This window comes from Chiloscyllium plagiosum, chromosome 35, assembly GCF_004010195.1.
Source record: "Chiloscyllium plagiosum isolate BGI_BamShark_2017 chromosome 35, ASM401019v2, whole genome shotgun sequence".
NCBI classification, from domain to species: Eukaryota; Metazoa; Chordata; class Chondrichthyes; order Orectolobiformes; family Hemiscylliidae; genus Chiloscyllium; species Chiloscyllium plagiosum.
Genome location: NC_057744.1, coordinates 11,330,902 through 11,345,931, shown reverse-complemented (window position 1 = coordinate 11,345,931; position 15,030 = coordinate 11,330,902). Strand labels below are relative to the sequence as shown.

The 15,030-nt window shown below is 39.9% G+C and overlaps 1 protein-coding gene across 5 annotated transcripts in view; it reads left to right on the top strand.

The window, feature by feature from the left end:
- Nucleotides 1-10,487, top strand: part of cadm1a (cell adhesion molecule 1a) — a 399,217-nt gene extending 388,730 nt beyond the window's left edge. For all 5 annotated transcript variants that reach the window (XM_043676690.1, XM_043676691.1, XM_043676688.1 and 2 more), the window contains 2 exons: nt 2,063-2,191; nt 7,756-10,487. In XM_043676690.1, the coding sequence (XP_043532625.1) occupies nt 2,063-2,191; nt 7,756-7,874 (248 nt within the window). In that variant the 3' untranslated portion in view covers nt 7,875-10,487. The remainder of the gene's footprint in view (nt 1-2,062; nt 2,192-7,755) is intronic.
- Nucleotides 10,488-15,030: the final 4,543 nt, after the last annotated feature.

The window sequence follows — 15,030 nt, the reverse complement described above, 5'->3', positions numbered from 1 at the left end:
CCAGTGTGATTTTTATTTTGCGTCATCAATTTGGAACCGAAGATAAATCTGAAAAATGGCTAATTAGTCTTTTTTTTTCTGGAGTCAGGCACTAAGAGCGTATCTATGTTCCTCGCATACTGCCATTGGATGCAACCAAGTTAACAAACAGAGGAGCCTCTGTTCGATATCACTCAAAAAAAAAAGTGCTGCTCCCTTAGTGCTACACTGAAACGTCAGCTTAGATTATGTACTCAACTGCACAGTAAGCTTGAACTTGGAATCTTTCTGGCTCAGTGACTTTGCTCTGACTAAACCAATCTGACATGAAAGTTGTTGCTCCAGTCCCTGTTAACTTTTCCATCTCTGAACTTCATTAGCTAGCAGCCAAGCCAAGAACTACATAAGTGATTGATGAGTAGACCACAGGAAGGCAGAAGTGTGTGTGTCTGAGTGAGGTTGGTATATAGGACATTGGCCCTTCTGGAAAATAAAGGTTCACCAAGTTGAGGTAGCAATTCAACTTCGATTGCCATCATCTCATTACTGTTTTGTTCAGCTTTCCAACCACCAAGCATCCAAACACCCAAGCAAAGCAATAAGTCCCATTAATCTTCAGTGAATATGCTTGCCAGTCATCTTTCCAATTTTAACCCTTAGCCTGCTCCACCAGGCTTTCATCTGTCAATTTGAAAGCATTTCCAGCAGGCCAAAGGTTAGTACACTGAAATCAATTACCATTAGTTTAGATAGTAAATTGATAGAACGTGGAAGGTATAAATTCTACAGCAAAGTGATGAATCTGATGTCCTCTTCACTGAGCTGCAGCATCACCTTTAGTTGTCACACTTCTCTACACTTGATCAATAAACTTCCAACATTATTATACACAGTAGTCAGCCTTGAAAGGATTTTCTGTTATCTTCAGGGAGATCAATATAAATCTTCTTTAAAATTAACTGATGAATACTTGCACATTTTATATATGGGTTAAATTAATATCTTTCACTCCCTTTAGCGCTGGGAACAAGACAGATTTATTGACCAAGTAGTATTGCATACTGAGAGATTTAGATGGCAGCTTACTTGGTATGAACTAAAAATGATTTAAAAGTTGGAATATTTTATCTGAGCTGTTACTGGTATGATTTTAAAGGCAGTAAATCTTCCAGATGGTCCAATACTTTATGTTGTCTTTCTAGTTGGGTTTGAAAGAGAGAATTTTGTGTTATTTTTTGAAAAGAATTGCTTCCTTGCATTCTGATTATCATAGTGTTGCAGTATTGTTACTAGATTGATTTAATAGATTATTAATCGCCACTCCGCCAGCATAAATGCTGTGCCAGTACTCTTTAATTCATCACCTCAAATTGATCCCACCTCTAACTGGTAGAATTTTTTTCTGCTGTTCTATACTTCAAACTACTATTGGCCACCATGAGGCTGGAAGAAATGCTTATCTGCAAGTTCACTGCTGGAGTTTTGTTTTTACAATTCAAATAGTCATTTTGTGGAGGTGCCATGCGCAGTCCTGCAAAGCTTGTAGCAACACTGAGTTGAACCCCTCTAACTTACAGCATCAACTTGGTCATGTTTCATGCTGTTAATGAACGGCAACAGCAGCCATTAGTCAGAACTCTGTTGACAAATGCCGAGCAGTTAAATGCATGCGTTATCATCTGTGTCGATGATGTTTGGCTATGTTCTTGTTATCTGCCGTTAACGTTCATAAATGATTCAAGTGTTTCTGTTTTATTTTTGCTTTAGTCTGTACAAAATTATTCATAAGCTTCCACAAGCTAAAGCGATTTTTTTTAAAAAAAAAGGAATGCAGTACCATGTCAATTTCAAACATCACTGGACTGTTTAAAAGCAGTTACTGGAAATCTAAAGAATAAATCATTCTAGTGAAAGGAAGGGGTGGTGGGGATGAGAATGTATATTTGCTGCCTGATTTATGTTCTTGTTTTTAAGGGAGGAAATGTTATTTTTGAATGACCTCTTTACTGAGCCCCAGTCACTTCACGATGGGCACTGTTAAAAAAATATTTCTGACAACGATTTTTTGCTTTCCATTTGACAGACTCTAGAGCAGGCACAGAAGTTCCAAGGTCTGTAGACCATGCTGTCATCGGGGGAGTGGTTGCTGTGGTTGTATTTGCCATTCTGTGCCTGCTGATTGTACTTGGCCGATATTTTGCAAGACACAAAGGTAAGCCATGAAGGAGGTTGCCTGTGCGGCCATTGTCCGAATATTTTAGAATCGGTGTACAAAGTACAAACAATATTCTAAACTGTCTTGTACTGTTTCCTGTAGCGTATCTAAACTCTGCAAAAATTTGCAATATTTTATTTGTAATGCCTATTGTGATATTAATGAGAGATGCAGGCAATGATTTCCTCTGCCAACCTTCATCAAAGAATATGGAAAACAAGGAGAACGTGGGCATTGTTGCTGACAAATATTTGCACCAGCCCTCCAGGTGTCCCTATCTCTTTCCAAACAATGGAGCCCAGGAAGACACCTCACTTCCCATCCATGTAATCCCCATTCCCATTGACAATCAATGCAGTTATTAACGTAATGGCTGAGCCCACAACAATCAGCTCCCTCCCAGGTCCAATTCTAAAATTGGGGGCGGCACAGTGGCTCAGTGGTTAGCAGTGCTGCCTCACAGCGCCAGGGACCCAGATTCAATTCCAACCTCAGGCGACTGTCTGTGTGAGGGTGGGTGTGGACTTGTTGGGCCTAAGGGCCTGTTTCCATACTGTAGGGAATCTAATCTTAAAAAAACACTTCTCTGATCTCCAAGGTCTGATACTTTTTTTTTGGATATAGTCTTTATATCTTTGAATAGTGTGATGTCAGATCTGTTGTATCACCTGCCTGGATTTCATCATTATATAGTATCAACAAGAGGAACTGTCAAGGATCACAATATTAAATATTTAAGATAAATACTGTGACAGTTTGGTGCACTGGAAAGCTAGGTTGGGTTGTGTGATATTTTTGGCAAACTTCTGAAGTGATACCAGATGCCATAAGGTGGCAGGGAAGTGGCAGGATCGGGTGGAGTATTGGCACTCAGGCTTGAGTTTGCTTTGCTGACCCTAAAATTAATTCAAACTCCTTCAAAAGTAATCTGAAGCATTTAATTCTTCAGATATTTTCAGATACTGCACTTAAGACATGCCTGATGGGCCAGTGTAAAAGAGTGGTGGCAATCGTAAGTGGATGTAAAATTTCTGCAGCACCTTAAGTCTCAGTGACTTTTTTTTCATTCATTTCTTTCTTTTTTTCATATTTTAGAATAGTCCCTGGGAGGTGGCCAGAGAGATGAGATGTCCCCAACCCTTTAGAACTTTTATTAAGTCATTGACACCTCTATAGTGTATATCATGTAGTTCAGGAAAGTAGCTAATGAATAAAGCCCATAATTTGGTGCTCAAAGTTTATTTTAGTGAACATGTGATGATGTTAAAAATGCTGTATCCTTGTGGTTTGTGAATCCACATACAAGCTATGTAATCTGTTTGCATTGCATTTAGATTATGGACAAAGTGTGGCCACATTTAGTCATAAACCACAGGACTGGAAAATGATATTTCCCATAATCGCAAAAGCAAGTATAATTAACAAATCCATCACCCTGAGGGAAAGTTTGCTATCCCAGTGATGGTATATAGCAGTGGTTAGTCTTTGGTTTATTTTCTTTTATGAAAGAAAATATAATTTTGTGCTCTGTTGAGATAAATTGTAGATTACTCTGTATAATCTGACAGCGAGTGTACCAGTTTCAATCAGCACAAGTCAAGCAGTAATTGGAACTAAATATATCAGATAAATGAACATAGGCACCAGTTTGTCTTCAATGTAAAACTTTCTGTCTGCGCATCAGTTCAGGAGCCCAGGAAAGCCATGCTTGATCTCCTTTTGCATTTGTTGCACATTCCCTGCATAAATGTATCATTGGACCCAAAGTATTTGTGTGATTTCCTTTAACTTCAAACAATAGGTGTTCTCCAACAGTTTGTTAGTCTTAAATTGTAATTTATCCCTTTTCTTGAAAAGAAAGAGAAGAACAGCAGAGGGTTATTCCTTTGCTGTGCACTCATTGCTGATAGGACATTGACGTAAATTCCTTGCTTGATGACGTATAAAGTCATTCGAAACATATCACCCAGCAATCTGCATGGAATAGCAGGATTCCAGTTAACCATTACCTCACAATCTACTAACATTAGCCCAGAATTTTCTGGTAAATCATTGGTGTGCTGAATTTGCACATTATCATTAATGTAGCAATTGTTCAACTTCTGAAGAACGTGCAATGATTTGCAATACTGTGCAATATGACACAAACCTCATGATGGAGGCAACCTGTCCATGAAATTCAAAACATTGCTACATTATCTCAATGAATCAGCAGCTACAATGGAAGGCTGGTGCTTAACAGCTTAAGGGGCCTTTTAGTAATGAGACTTGTATTCCTTTAATGCTACTCAATCATTCCAGGCAAGATTATGAAATCTCGCACCTACCAGGTAAACTGTTCTTGGAGATTTTAAAATATAACTAAGTTTTCTCTCAATTTATGCATTCTTTCCTCCTCTTTATTTCTCACCTTGTGCCTGTTTGAATAATTTTCTCCCTTGTTGTTCCTGTTTTTCTTTCCCCATTGTGATGAGGCATGTGTAATTTATATGTTATAAATATTTTTGGAATTGGAGTTTAAAAGAAACGTCTTTTTTAAAAATAAAGTCAAAGAGTCATTCCAAAACATTGACTTAATCTAGAATTTGTCAGAAAGCAAGTGATCACAGATCCCTGTGGCATTAATAGTAAGATGTTTATACAGTTGGCCTCATGATGGGCAGGGTAAATGTAAAAGGCCTTTAGTTTTGTTTTCAGTTCAGCAAAATCTAGGATGAGCAAGTTTTTCTTCTAATTCAGTTTAGAATGCACCAGTTTTGTTTTGTTTCTCTTCTATGAGGAGACTTTCAAGGCAATTGAGGGAATCAGTCACCTCAGCAGAAAGATTTTGTTTGTGAATTATTCGGACCAGAGGTGTTTGGTTAATAAACTGCAGGTTATTAAAACTGACAAAATCTACAGTCTCAGACTGTGAAATATTTCATATCAGCAGATTTTGAAATGACTCACCAAATTATCTCCACAGTCAGTAGAGCAGAACTTGAAAGAGTTGAGATAGGGATATAATTTCTTTGGACTTGAGTCTCTGTAATGGAAAATATCAGGAAACAAGTTAGTAGTTTTGCTCTGTATTTTATTCACAAGATATATCCACAATTTGAATCAGGGATTCACATGTTTGCTGACACCAAACACAGCAAAATTAGATGCGAGTAAGAGTCAGGAGGAAGTAATCAGGCTTCAAGGTGATTTATATATAATTGAGTGAGTGTGGATAAATGCATTGCAGATGCTTATAGTGTGGATAAATGTGTGAAATTGTCGACTTTATTAGGAGAAACAATGGTGGGATATTATTGAAATGGTGATAGATTGAGAGATGTTAATGTACAAAAGGATGTGTGTGCTCTTGTTCACTGTCATTGGAGAGAAACATGCAGGTGTCGCAAGCAGTTAAGAAAGCAAAAGCCCAGTTGGCCTTCATTGTAACAGGGTTTGAGTACAGAAACTAGGAGTTCTAACTGCAGCTATCCACGGTTTTGGTCATTCCATACCTGAAGTATTGTGTGCAGTTTTGGTCTCTTTGCATCAGAAAAGATATATTTGCTATGAACTGAATGCAAAGGCTCACCATACTGATTCCTGGGATGACAAGTTTGTCAGATGAGGAAAGATTGGCTTGACTGGGCCTATATTCTTTAGAATTTAGAAGAATGAGAGGGGATCTAATTGAAACATATAAAATTCTGACACAGCCCAGACAGACTGGATACAGGGATGATGATTCCCCTGGCTGGGTCATGGAGGTGGGAGATAAGGGCTTTGGGGGTGGTGGATGTGTGGGTTTGGTTCAGAACAAGGGAGCACAGTCTCATGATATATGGTAGGCCATTTCAGACTGAGATGAGGAGAAACTTCTTCAGTCATAGAATTCACTGCCATGGAAGGTTGTGGAGGCAAAGTCACAGATTTAGGATAGTTTCTAGAAGCTAACCGTGTCAAAGCAAACAGAGAAAGCTGGAATATGGTTTTGAGACAGAGGCTGCGTTCATGTTGAATAGTGCAGTAGTCTTGATCAGCTGAATTGCCTATTTTCTATGCTTTAAGATCATTCTGTTTTTATTCAGATAGTTTGGTTAGTTTTTTTTGTGTTTGGTCATAAAATTCTGTTTTGTTGTCAGACAGTCTACAGCTTCATATGAACATGATTTGCAGTGGCTAACTGCTATTTTAACTAACTAAACAATGTTTTTAAAATGTGATCTTTTAAGCCAACCTTCATTCTTGGATTTGGCATATCCAGGTGTACTATCATGGCACGGGGCTCAGTGATTAGCACTGCTACCTTACAGCGCCAGGGACCTGGGTTCGATTTCAGCCTCAGGCGATTGTCTGTGTGGAGTTTGCACGTTCTCCCCGTGTCTGTGTGGGTTTCCTCCAGGTGCTCTGGTTTTCTTCCAAAGATGTTGCAGATTAGGTGAATTGGTCATACTAAATTGCCCATAATGTTCAGGGATGTATAGGTTAGGTGCATTAGTCAGAGATAAATGTAGAGTAAAAGGGGAATGGGTCTGGGTAGGATACTCTCCAGAGGGTCAGTATGGACTTGCTGTGCTGAAGGGCCTGCTTTCACATTGTAGGGATTGTATGATCAGTTGAGATCCAAACAACATCCTTTGGTCTCAACAAGTCAGAAGATAAACTATTGATCCCAGATGCAGCGTTGATCTTATTGCCTTGCTATCAAACCTCATTCCAAGAAGGGGCAATTGGGCTGAAGGTTTTGGGGAATTAGTCCACCCATGCATCCCATGGAGATATCCTGTCCCAGCATAGTCACACTGGGCTGAACTGAAAACAAACAACTGCTTATGCTTCCAAATGTTGTAAGGACATTTCTTAGTAATTAACATTAAACCATGCAAATTTTTAAGAAAGTACTAAACACATTTTGTCCACATTGACATTATATTCCCTATTGCAATCTAGAAACTGGAGTTTGAATGAGTACCTCTGCTGCAGAATCCAGCAGTCTTTTCAGGAGTGCACCTTAAGAGGTGCAGCTGTGACCTTCACTTTAACATTCCTAGAGCTGTATTTCTCAAACAGTTCTGAAATATTCCCCAGTTCAGGCATCCAGTGGCTTCCTCGTTTTTGCATTTTTTTTTAAATTAATTGGTGGGATGTGGGTGTCGCTGGCTGGCCAGCATTAATTCCTGTTCCTAGTTGCCCTTGAGAAGATGGGGCTGAGCTGCCGCCCTGAACCACAGCAGTCCACCTGCTGTTGGTTAACCCACATTGCTATTAGGAAGGGAATTCCAGACTTTTGACCCGAAGAAGGAATGAAGCAATCATTAAGACAAGTGCACAGTGCCAGATGCAAGGTTAAACTGGTCATTCCTGTCCCAATAACAGAGGAACACCAAAATATAAATCTTTCCTTTCTCACATGGTCACGTGGACACTGAGCACTCATTTCTGTAAGAAGGATGGAGTGGTACACAAGCATTTTGTTTTGGATTTTAGCAGTCCAAGAATAATTGTGGTCACCAGTGACTGTGGACAAGGGGAGGGAACCTGAACTAAGGGTTGCTAATTGGTGGCTTTCTGATATCTTGCAGGTACATATTTCACACATGAAGCCAAAGGAGCGGATGATGCAGCAGATGCAGACACTGCCATTATTAATGCAGAGGGCGGACAGAACAACTCTGATGAAAAGAAAGAGTACTTCATCTAAATAGAGTGTGGTTACACTGAGGTGTCTGACTGTAGACATGCAGTTGGTTTTAAGCATGGTGGTCACGACTGAGATGCGTGTGTGTGTGTGTGCGTGTGTGTGGGGTTAGGGGTTAGGGTGGGGAACGATGTTCATGAGTCCAGTGAGTTCCACAGTTTGACACCTCTGTAAATGCCAAGCCAGGCTTGGACTTAGTTTAGTTTCTCTCATTTGCAGAAAACTCTGTGCCTTGTTTTCCCTGCAAACGCTCCAGCCTTTGAATTGCCATTTGGAAGCTCCATGGACTTACAAGCTCCCTTTCATTTCTACACTTTAAAAGTAATTTTGTTAACACGCTCTCTCTGTCTGTGAGGGGTGAGCTGGTGTGGCAGTTCAATTTCAGCAGAGGTACATGGATCGAGCATTTTTCTGCAAGTGAGGCTTCTTGTGGCGAGATCGACTCTAATTTCATTCTCTATATATAAACTGTGCGATGTAGGATACCTCAAACTGTCTGGCTGTGTTCTGGGCAACTGACAGAACTTTCAACAACAACCCTAACCAGACCTGACAGCTGAGGTCTGTGCCTTTTAGCAAGTGGACAGTTTTGAGTTATCACCGTGCGAACAAGCTTTGTTCCAGACAGCTCTTACTTTAAAAGATCTCATCAGTCTTTCCCAATTGGCCTTACTTCTCACTAATTTGTTTGCCAAAAAAACTTGAAAGCTATCTACATTCATGATTCCCTGTCAGCGAAGTTATTCCCCACCCACGACCCCCAAAAGAGGCAAGATGAGCACTGCCCAGAGCAAGCGTTAAATGTTACATGTTAAAGTTCTAAATTCATGCAGTACAGTTTGGCTCATAAACACTAGCATGATTTTAAAAAGGCATATCCCTTTGTTCATTGTGCATGGTTTATATTCGAGAATCTCTTCAAATCAACCCTGCTTACATGGACTGTGTGCATAGATCTGTTTTTAAAGAGCAGTGTATTTTTTTTAATCAAGCCAATGATGCAAGTGGTTAGTCCGTGTGCCATTGTATAATGCTATTTGTATTCTATTTAAAGATTTAATTAAAATTAATCAAACACTGTACAGGAGGCTGTAGTATTTAATGGAAGTTCTGTGTGTATCCTGCATTTTACATTGATTCTGTGTTTGCCATCAAAAAGGGATAGTGCCTCTTTAAAGAAAAGTGGAAGCTGCCTTAAAACAAATTACCTTTTTGTTTTAGCATAAGCATTTTCTTCTCTGCAATGAGTGTTTCTTTGTTTTGCAGAGGAGATCAGATTCTGTTCGAGTCTCCCGTTACGGCTTTAGTTGAAAATTGTAAAGAAATTATTTGCAAATTCTGATAATGGCATTTCACAGTTCTGACGTGAAGGTAAAACTTTTAGGCAGTTGTTAAAATTATTACCAGCTAAACTGTTGAGCTCAATTGTAGGTAGAGGTTAATGAATATTAACTTATTGATGGGAAGCAAAATTTCTTCTCCTGATTGCCAATAAGATACACGACCCAATTCTGACGTGACATAGCTTTACCTGAAGAGTGTTCATTTAAGGTTATTTTAAAATTTTTGGTTTGTTTTAAGATTTTTTTTAATGGATAAACGTTATAAAGTGCGAAACACTATCATACCTTTAAGAGGAAAATGGAACAGGAATGGTAATGGTGAGTTGGCCTCAATCTTCCTAATGGAACTTGTGCTAACTGAGGGGTCTCCGAGGGGAGAAGAAAATTGAGTACAGAAGGACGGAGGGACGTTTTCAATGGGGGAGCGTTGTGCTTTACATTCAAGGATTCTTGTTGAACATCCTCGTAGAGTTTGAAGAAAATAACAAAACAAATTGAGCAGCTTAAGTATTGTGATACATATACGTTATAACCAATGCTCCGATCTCTCTACAGTTGCATAAGTAAAAGGGTCACGATAACAGTGAAGGGAATGTGATTACATACTCCAGAAGTGATTTACTGTGTCTCGTTGCTGTTTGACATAGTTTCTCAGTCATTTGAGTCATTTTCTCCCACTCCGTTAGTTTAAATTGTATTATAGTGTTAGCAGTGTTACTGAAGTAGGCCTTTCTATAAAAAAAAAATTGAACAAATTTGTCATGTCTCAGGAATATGTGTTCTGATAGGCTTTTGCATCTCGGGCAGAATGCAAATAATATGCCCCCCACACATTGAAAAAAAACGTGGCAAATTCAGTTTTAGTTGTACATGTTTTTGTGTGAACCCTCTATTTTTTTCAAATGCAGTGCACTGTTTTACTTGTAAAATGTATTACTTTGTATAGAGTTAGTTCAAATGAATTGGGTTTTTGTCACGTGCGAAACAAGTATTGTGCAAAATTGGTTATATAAAAAAAAAGCATTGAAGTTGAAGATTCTTGCTGTGTTTATATGCCCAATAGGTTTGATCTTTAGGCACTGAAGCTGTTTGCTTAGACCATCTCTTATTTCTGGTGTACATGGGCAATTTTGTGTATTGATAGAATCTCTCATATGTTCCCACACCATTTTTTTTTGTATCAGTTCATGTATGCCATTTTTACAGGAAAAAAAAGTTACAAAAAACTACTGAAGCGTTCTTGTCTTCTTAATAAAAAAAAAAGTTAAATGTTCCAAGCTTTGGTTTTCTGTTGTGATTATTGTCTGTGATTTTCTTCTTGAATCAGTCAAAACGAGGGATGTCAGCATTGGGCAATTGGATATTTTTCACCCTGAGTTCAGCGTGAAGCTGTAACTTGTGTAAACCCCAGCTTTTGAAAAGCATCAGGCGGCATGGTGCCAGGGATCTGGGTTAGATTCAGTGTGGAGTTTGCACGTTCTCCCTGTGTCTGTGTGGGTTTCCTCTGGGGTGCTTTGGTTTCCTCCCACAATCCAAAGATGTGCAGGGGAGGTGAATTGCCCAGTGTGTTCAGGGATGTGCATGTTAGGTGCATTAGTCAAGGTTAAATGTTGAGTAATGGGGAATGGGTTTGGGTGGGATATTCTTCTGAGGGTTGGTGTGGACTTGTTGCACCGAAGGGCCTGTTTCTACACTGTAGGGATTCTATAAATGTTGCACACTCTCATTCTTTTCATCCTTGTGGCTGTTTGAAGATAGGTCGAGGTTATGAAGTCTTTGTTCATTTATTTTAGCCCTTTGTGAACAGTGTTGCTGCAGTGCAGGCAGAAATGTCAGTTGTGCTTTTGCAGAACCTGTGGCTGTTCCAAAGCACGCAATAGCCAATGCAATATTTCTGAAGTATAATCACTGATGTTATCTAGGCAAGTGCAGCAGTTCAGGCAGTAATGAGGTGATTGACAGTTAGCTATTACTTTTGTGCTTTCAATATACCATTACTAACAAGTATGAAGTTCTCATCACCATCACCTTTAACATGATCCATATAACAATCTGAAAAATCAGGAAATGGTATTTAATCCATGGTGACCAAATTTTAACAAAATATAGTAAGAGCCACTTTAACTGAGACCAGGAGGGGAGGGGGGAGGGGGTCACAACTGAGCAAGAGGCACAGATAGGTTAAAGCAATCAAAACTTAGCTTGCATGTTAGAGTCCCAATACAGTAGCCTGCCAGCTCACTCAGGGTTCTGCTTGAAGCATTCAGCTAAACTTCCCAAGCTGAGTGTCATGGGAAGGCAACAAAGAGTACGCAACAAACAAACATAAGGCATCCTATCTCTTTAAATGAGACACAGAGACACCTTGATTTAACTCTTCACATTTTTTTAAAATCGTCAATAAAATTGGAAAAGGAGCTGTGCATTTAAAAACAGAGTTTTAACTTATAGGGATCTTGATTATTTACAGATTACCACTGAGCAAGAGCAATGTCCATATAGCACTGATATTGTACTGCAGTGAATGCAGAGCACATTCGCAAGGATATTAAAAGGACGTGGGGGTACTGGAGGTTTGAAATAAAGCAGTTGAATTTCTGATCTTCACAAGGATGTTTCTGGACTGGAACATTTTAGTTTTGATGGTAGATTGGGTAGGCTAGGGTTATTTTCCTTGGAGCTGAAAATGTATTGCTGGAAAAGCGCAGCAGCTCAGGCAGCATCCAAGGAGCAGGAGAATGAGGAAAGTGTGCCAAGCAGGCTAAGATAAAAGGTAGGGAGGAGGGACTTGGGTCTTAGCCTGCTTGGAAGGTAGGGAGGAGGGACTTGGGTCTTAGCCTGCTTGGCACACTTTCCTCATTCCTGAAGAAGGGTTCATGCCCGAAACATCGATTCTCCTGCTACTTGGATGCTGCCTGACCTGCTGCGCTTTTCCAGCAACACATTTTCAGCTCTGATCTCCAGCATCTGCAATCCTCACTTTCTCCTAGTGTATTTTCCTTGGAACAGAGGTGAGACCTTATTGATGCCTTATGAGGGATCTAGATGGAGTGGTTAGGAAGGCCTTAGTTTTTTTGGTTGTGCCATCCATGTAATCAGCAAACATAAATTTAGAGTAAGTGGCAGGGATTTAAGAGAAATTTTGTGGTGGGAATCTGAAATTAACTGTCTGAATATTTTGACCCATTAATTGTCCTCCTGTCACTAGGTGGTGCTGCTATTCTTCCTGAGGGTGCAAATTTCATTTTGGAGGTAACTTTACAACAAGTTGAAATTAATTTTAATAAAAGTATACTGAGATTGCTGAAAATGAAAACGAAGTGCCACGCCTTCACAGGAGGTCTTGGAGCATCTGAGGAGAGAAAAATGGTCAACATTGAGTTAAATTTTACTCTTCAGAACCTTGAAGAATTATCATATTCAACTTGAAGTGTCAACTCTGATTCTCTATATAGATGCTACTAGAGTTGATGAGTATTTTCATCACTTTCTTGATTTATTTTGTATGTGATTAGATAGTGATACACAGATCACTGGATGGTCTTACGTTAGACTGCTGGTCCAACACTTAGTGACGCCATTAGTGTAGATTGCTTGAGATTTCCCCTCATTGGGTAAGGGACAATCTGAAGCAGATTGGAACTCTGAGCTACTCCAAATAAAAAATAGAAAATAATTTTGTGCTTCTACAGTAATTGGCTGAAATACCATTTGCTATTCTTGATTCAAAGTTGGACAGCAAAGCATAAATTACCCCTTCTTTCAAATTCATTATGAAAGATAATATGTTAGAATTCCAGCATGTTTGTTCTTGTCAAAAGCCATTACATCCACAGTATCTGCGTACTACATAGATCTGTGCTTAAATTATATTTGTCTTCAATTTCTTAGACAAAGTCAGTGGCATAGTGGGATGTCACTTGTTTAGTAACCCAGCCTAATCCCTTTGGGCCATGAGTTCAAATCCCACTGTTTCTGGTGAGATTTAAATGAATGAATCTTGAAAACTGGTCCCAGGTGGACCTATCCCCATGAGTAGTTTGCTAACATTTGTCCTTTTGGAAAGGACAAGGGCAGCAGATCCATCTGCAAGTTTCCTTCTAAGGTGCACAGTACTCTCACTTGGAATTATGGTCTGAATTTACAACAAATTGGGAAAGCAATCACAAAAAGATTTGAAGCAGGACATCTTTACACCTGTATAGAAAAGTATAGACTGCAGCTGGAGAACTACACGCAGTTTAGGTCTCCTTGCGAAGGAAGAATATACTTCAGAGTCAAACAGCACAGAAACAGACCTTTCAGTCCATGTTGACCATAATCTCAAACTAGACTAGTCCCTTCTGACTTTGCTTGGCCCATATCTCTCCAAACATTTCTTATTCATGTACGTACCCAAATGTCTTTTAAATGGTGTAACTGTACCTGCATCCACGACTTCTGGAAGTTCATCTCACACACAAACCACTCTGTGTTTAATAGAATGTCTTTTTTACTATGTCATTTTTTTTTAATGTCTCTCTCCTCTCACCTTAAAAATAAGCCCCCATGTCTTGAAATTCCCCACCCTAGGGAAAAGACAACTGCCATTCACCTTATCTATACCCCTCATGATTTTATAAACCTCTATAGGGTCAACCCTCAACCTCCTACGCACCAGTGAACAAAGTCCCAGTCTATCCAGCCTCTCTTTGTAACTCAAATCTTCCATTCCCAGTAATATCCTGGTAAATCTCTTCTGAACGCCTCCAGCTTAATAATATCCTTCCTATAGTGGAGTGACCAGAACTGGGCACTGTACTTTAGATGAGACCTCACCAACATCTTGTACAATTTCAGCATAATGTCCCAACTCCTATACCCAAAGGTCTGAGCAATGAAGCGTGCTAAATGCTTTCTTAACCATCCAATCTACCTGTAACGCAAACTTCAAAGAATGGATACAGAATTGGCTCAAAGGTAGAAGACAGAGGGTGGTGGTGGAGGGCTGTTTTTCAGACTGGAGCAGAGGGAGTTTAATTCCGATAAATGCGAGGTGCTGCATTTTGGGAAAGCAAATCTTAGCAGGACTTATACACTTAATGGTAAGGTCCTCGGGAGTGTTGCTGAACAAAGAGACCTTGGAATGCAGGTTCATAGCTCCTTGAAAGTGGAGTCGCAGGTAGATAGGATAGTGAAGAAGGTGTTTGGTATGCTTTATTTTGTTGGTCAGTGTATGGAGTACAGGAGTTGGGAGGTCATGTTGCGGCTGTACAGGATATTGGTTAGGTCACTGTTGGAATATTGCGTGCAATTCTGGTCTCCTTCCTATCGGAAAGTTATTGTGAAACTTGAAAGGGTTCAGAAAAGATTTACAAGGATGTTGCCAGGGTTGGAGGATTTGAGCTATAGGGAGAGGCTGAACAGGATGAGGCTGCTTTCCCTGGAGCGTCGGTGGTTGAGGGGTGACCTTATAGAGGTTTGCAAAATCATGAGGGGCATGGATAGGATAATCCATGCCCCTGGGGTGGGGTAAGTCCAGAACTAGAGGGCATAGGTTTAGGGTGAGAGGGGAAGGATATAAAAGAGACCTAAGGGGCAACTTTTTCACACAGAGGTTGGTACGAGTATGGAATGAACTGCCAGAGGAAGTGGTGGAGGCTGGTACAATTGCAACATTTAAGAGGCATTTGGATGGGTATATGGGCAAATGACACTCCTTTGCCCTTTTTTGAGGAAGTAATTAAGAAGATTGAGGAGTGCAGGGCAGGAGACATTGTTTACTTCGAGGGATATGGGCCAGGTGCTGGCAGGTGGGACTAGATTGGGTTGGGATA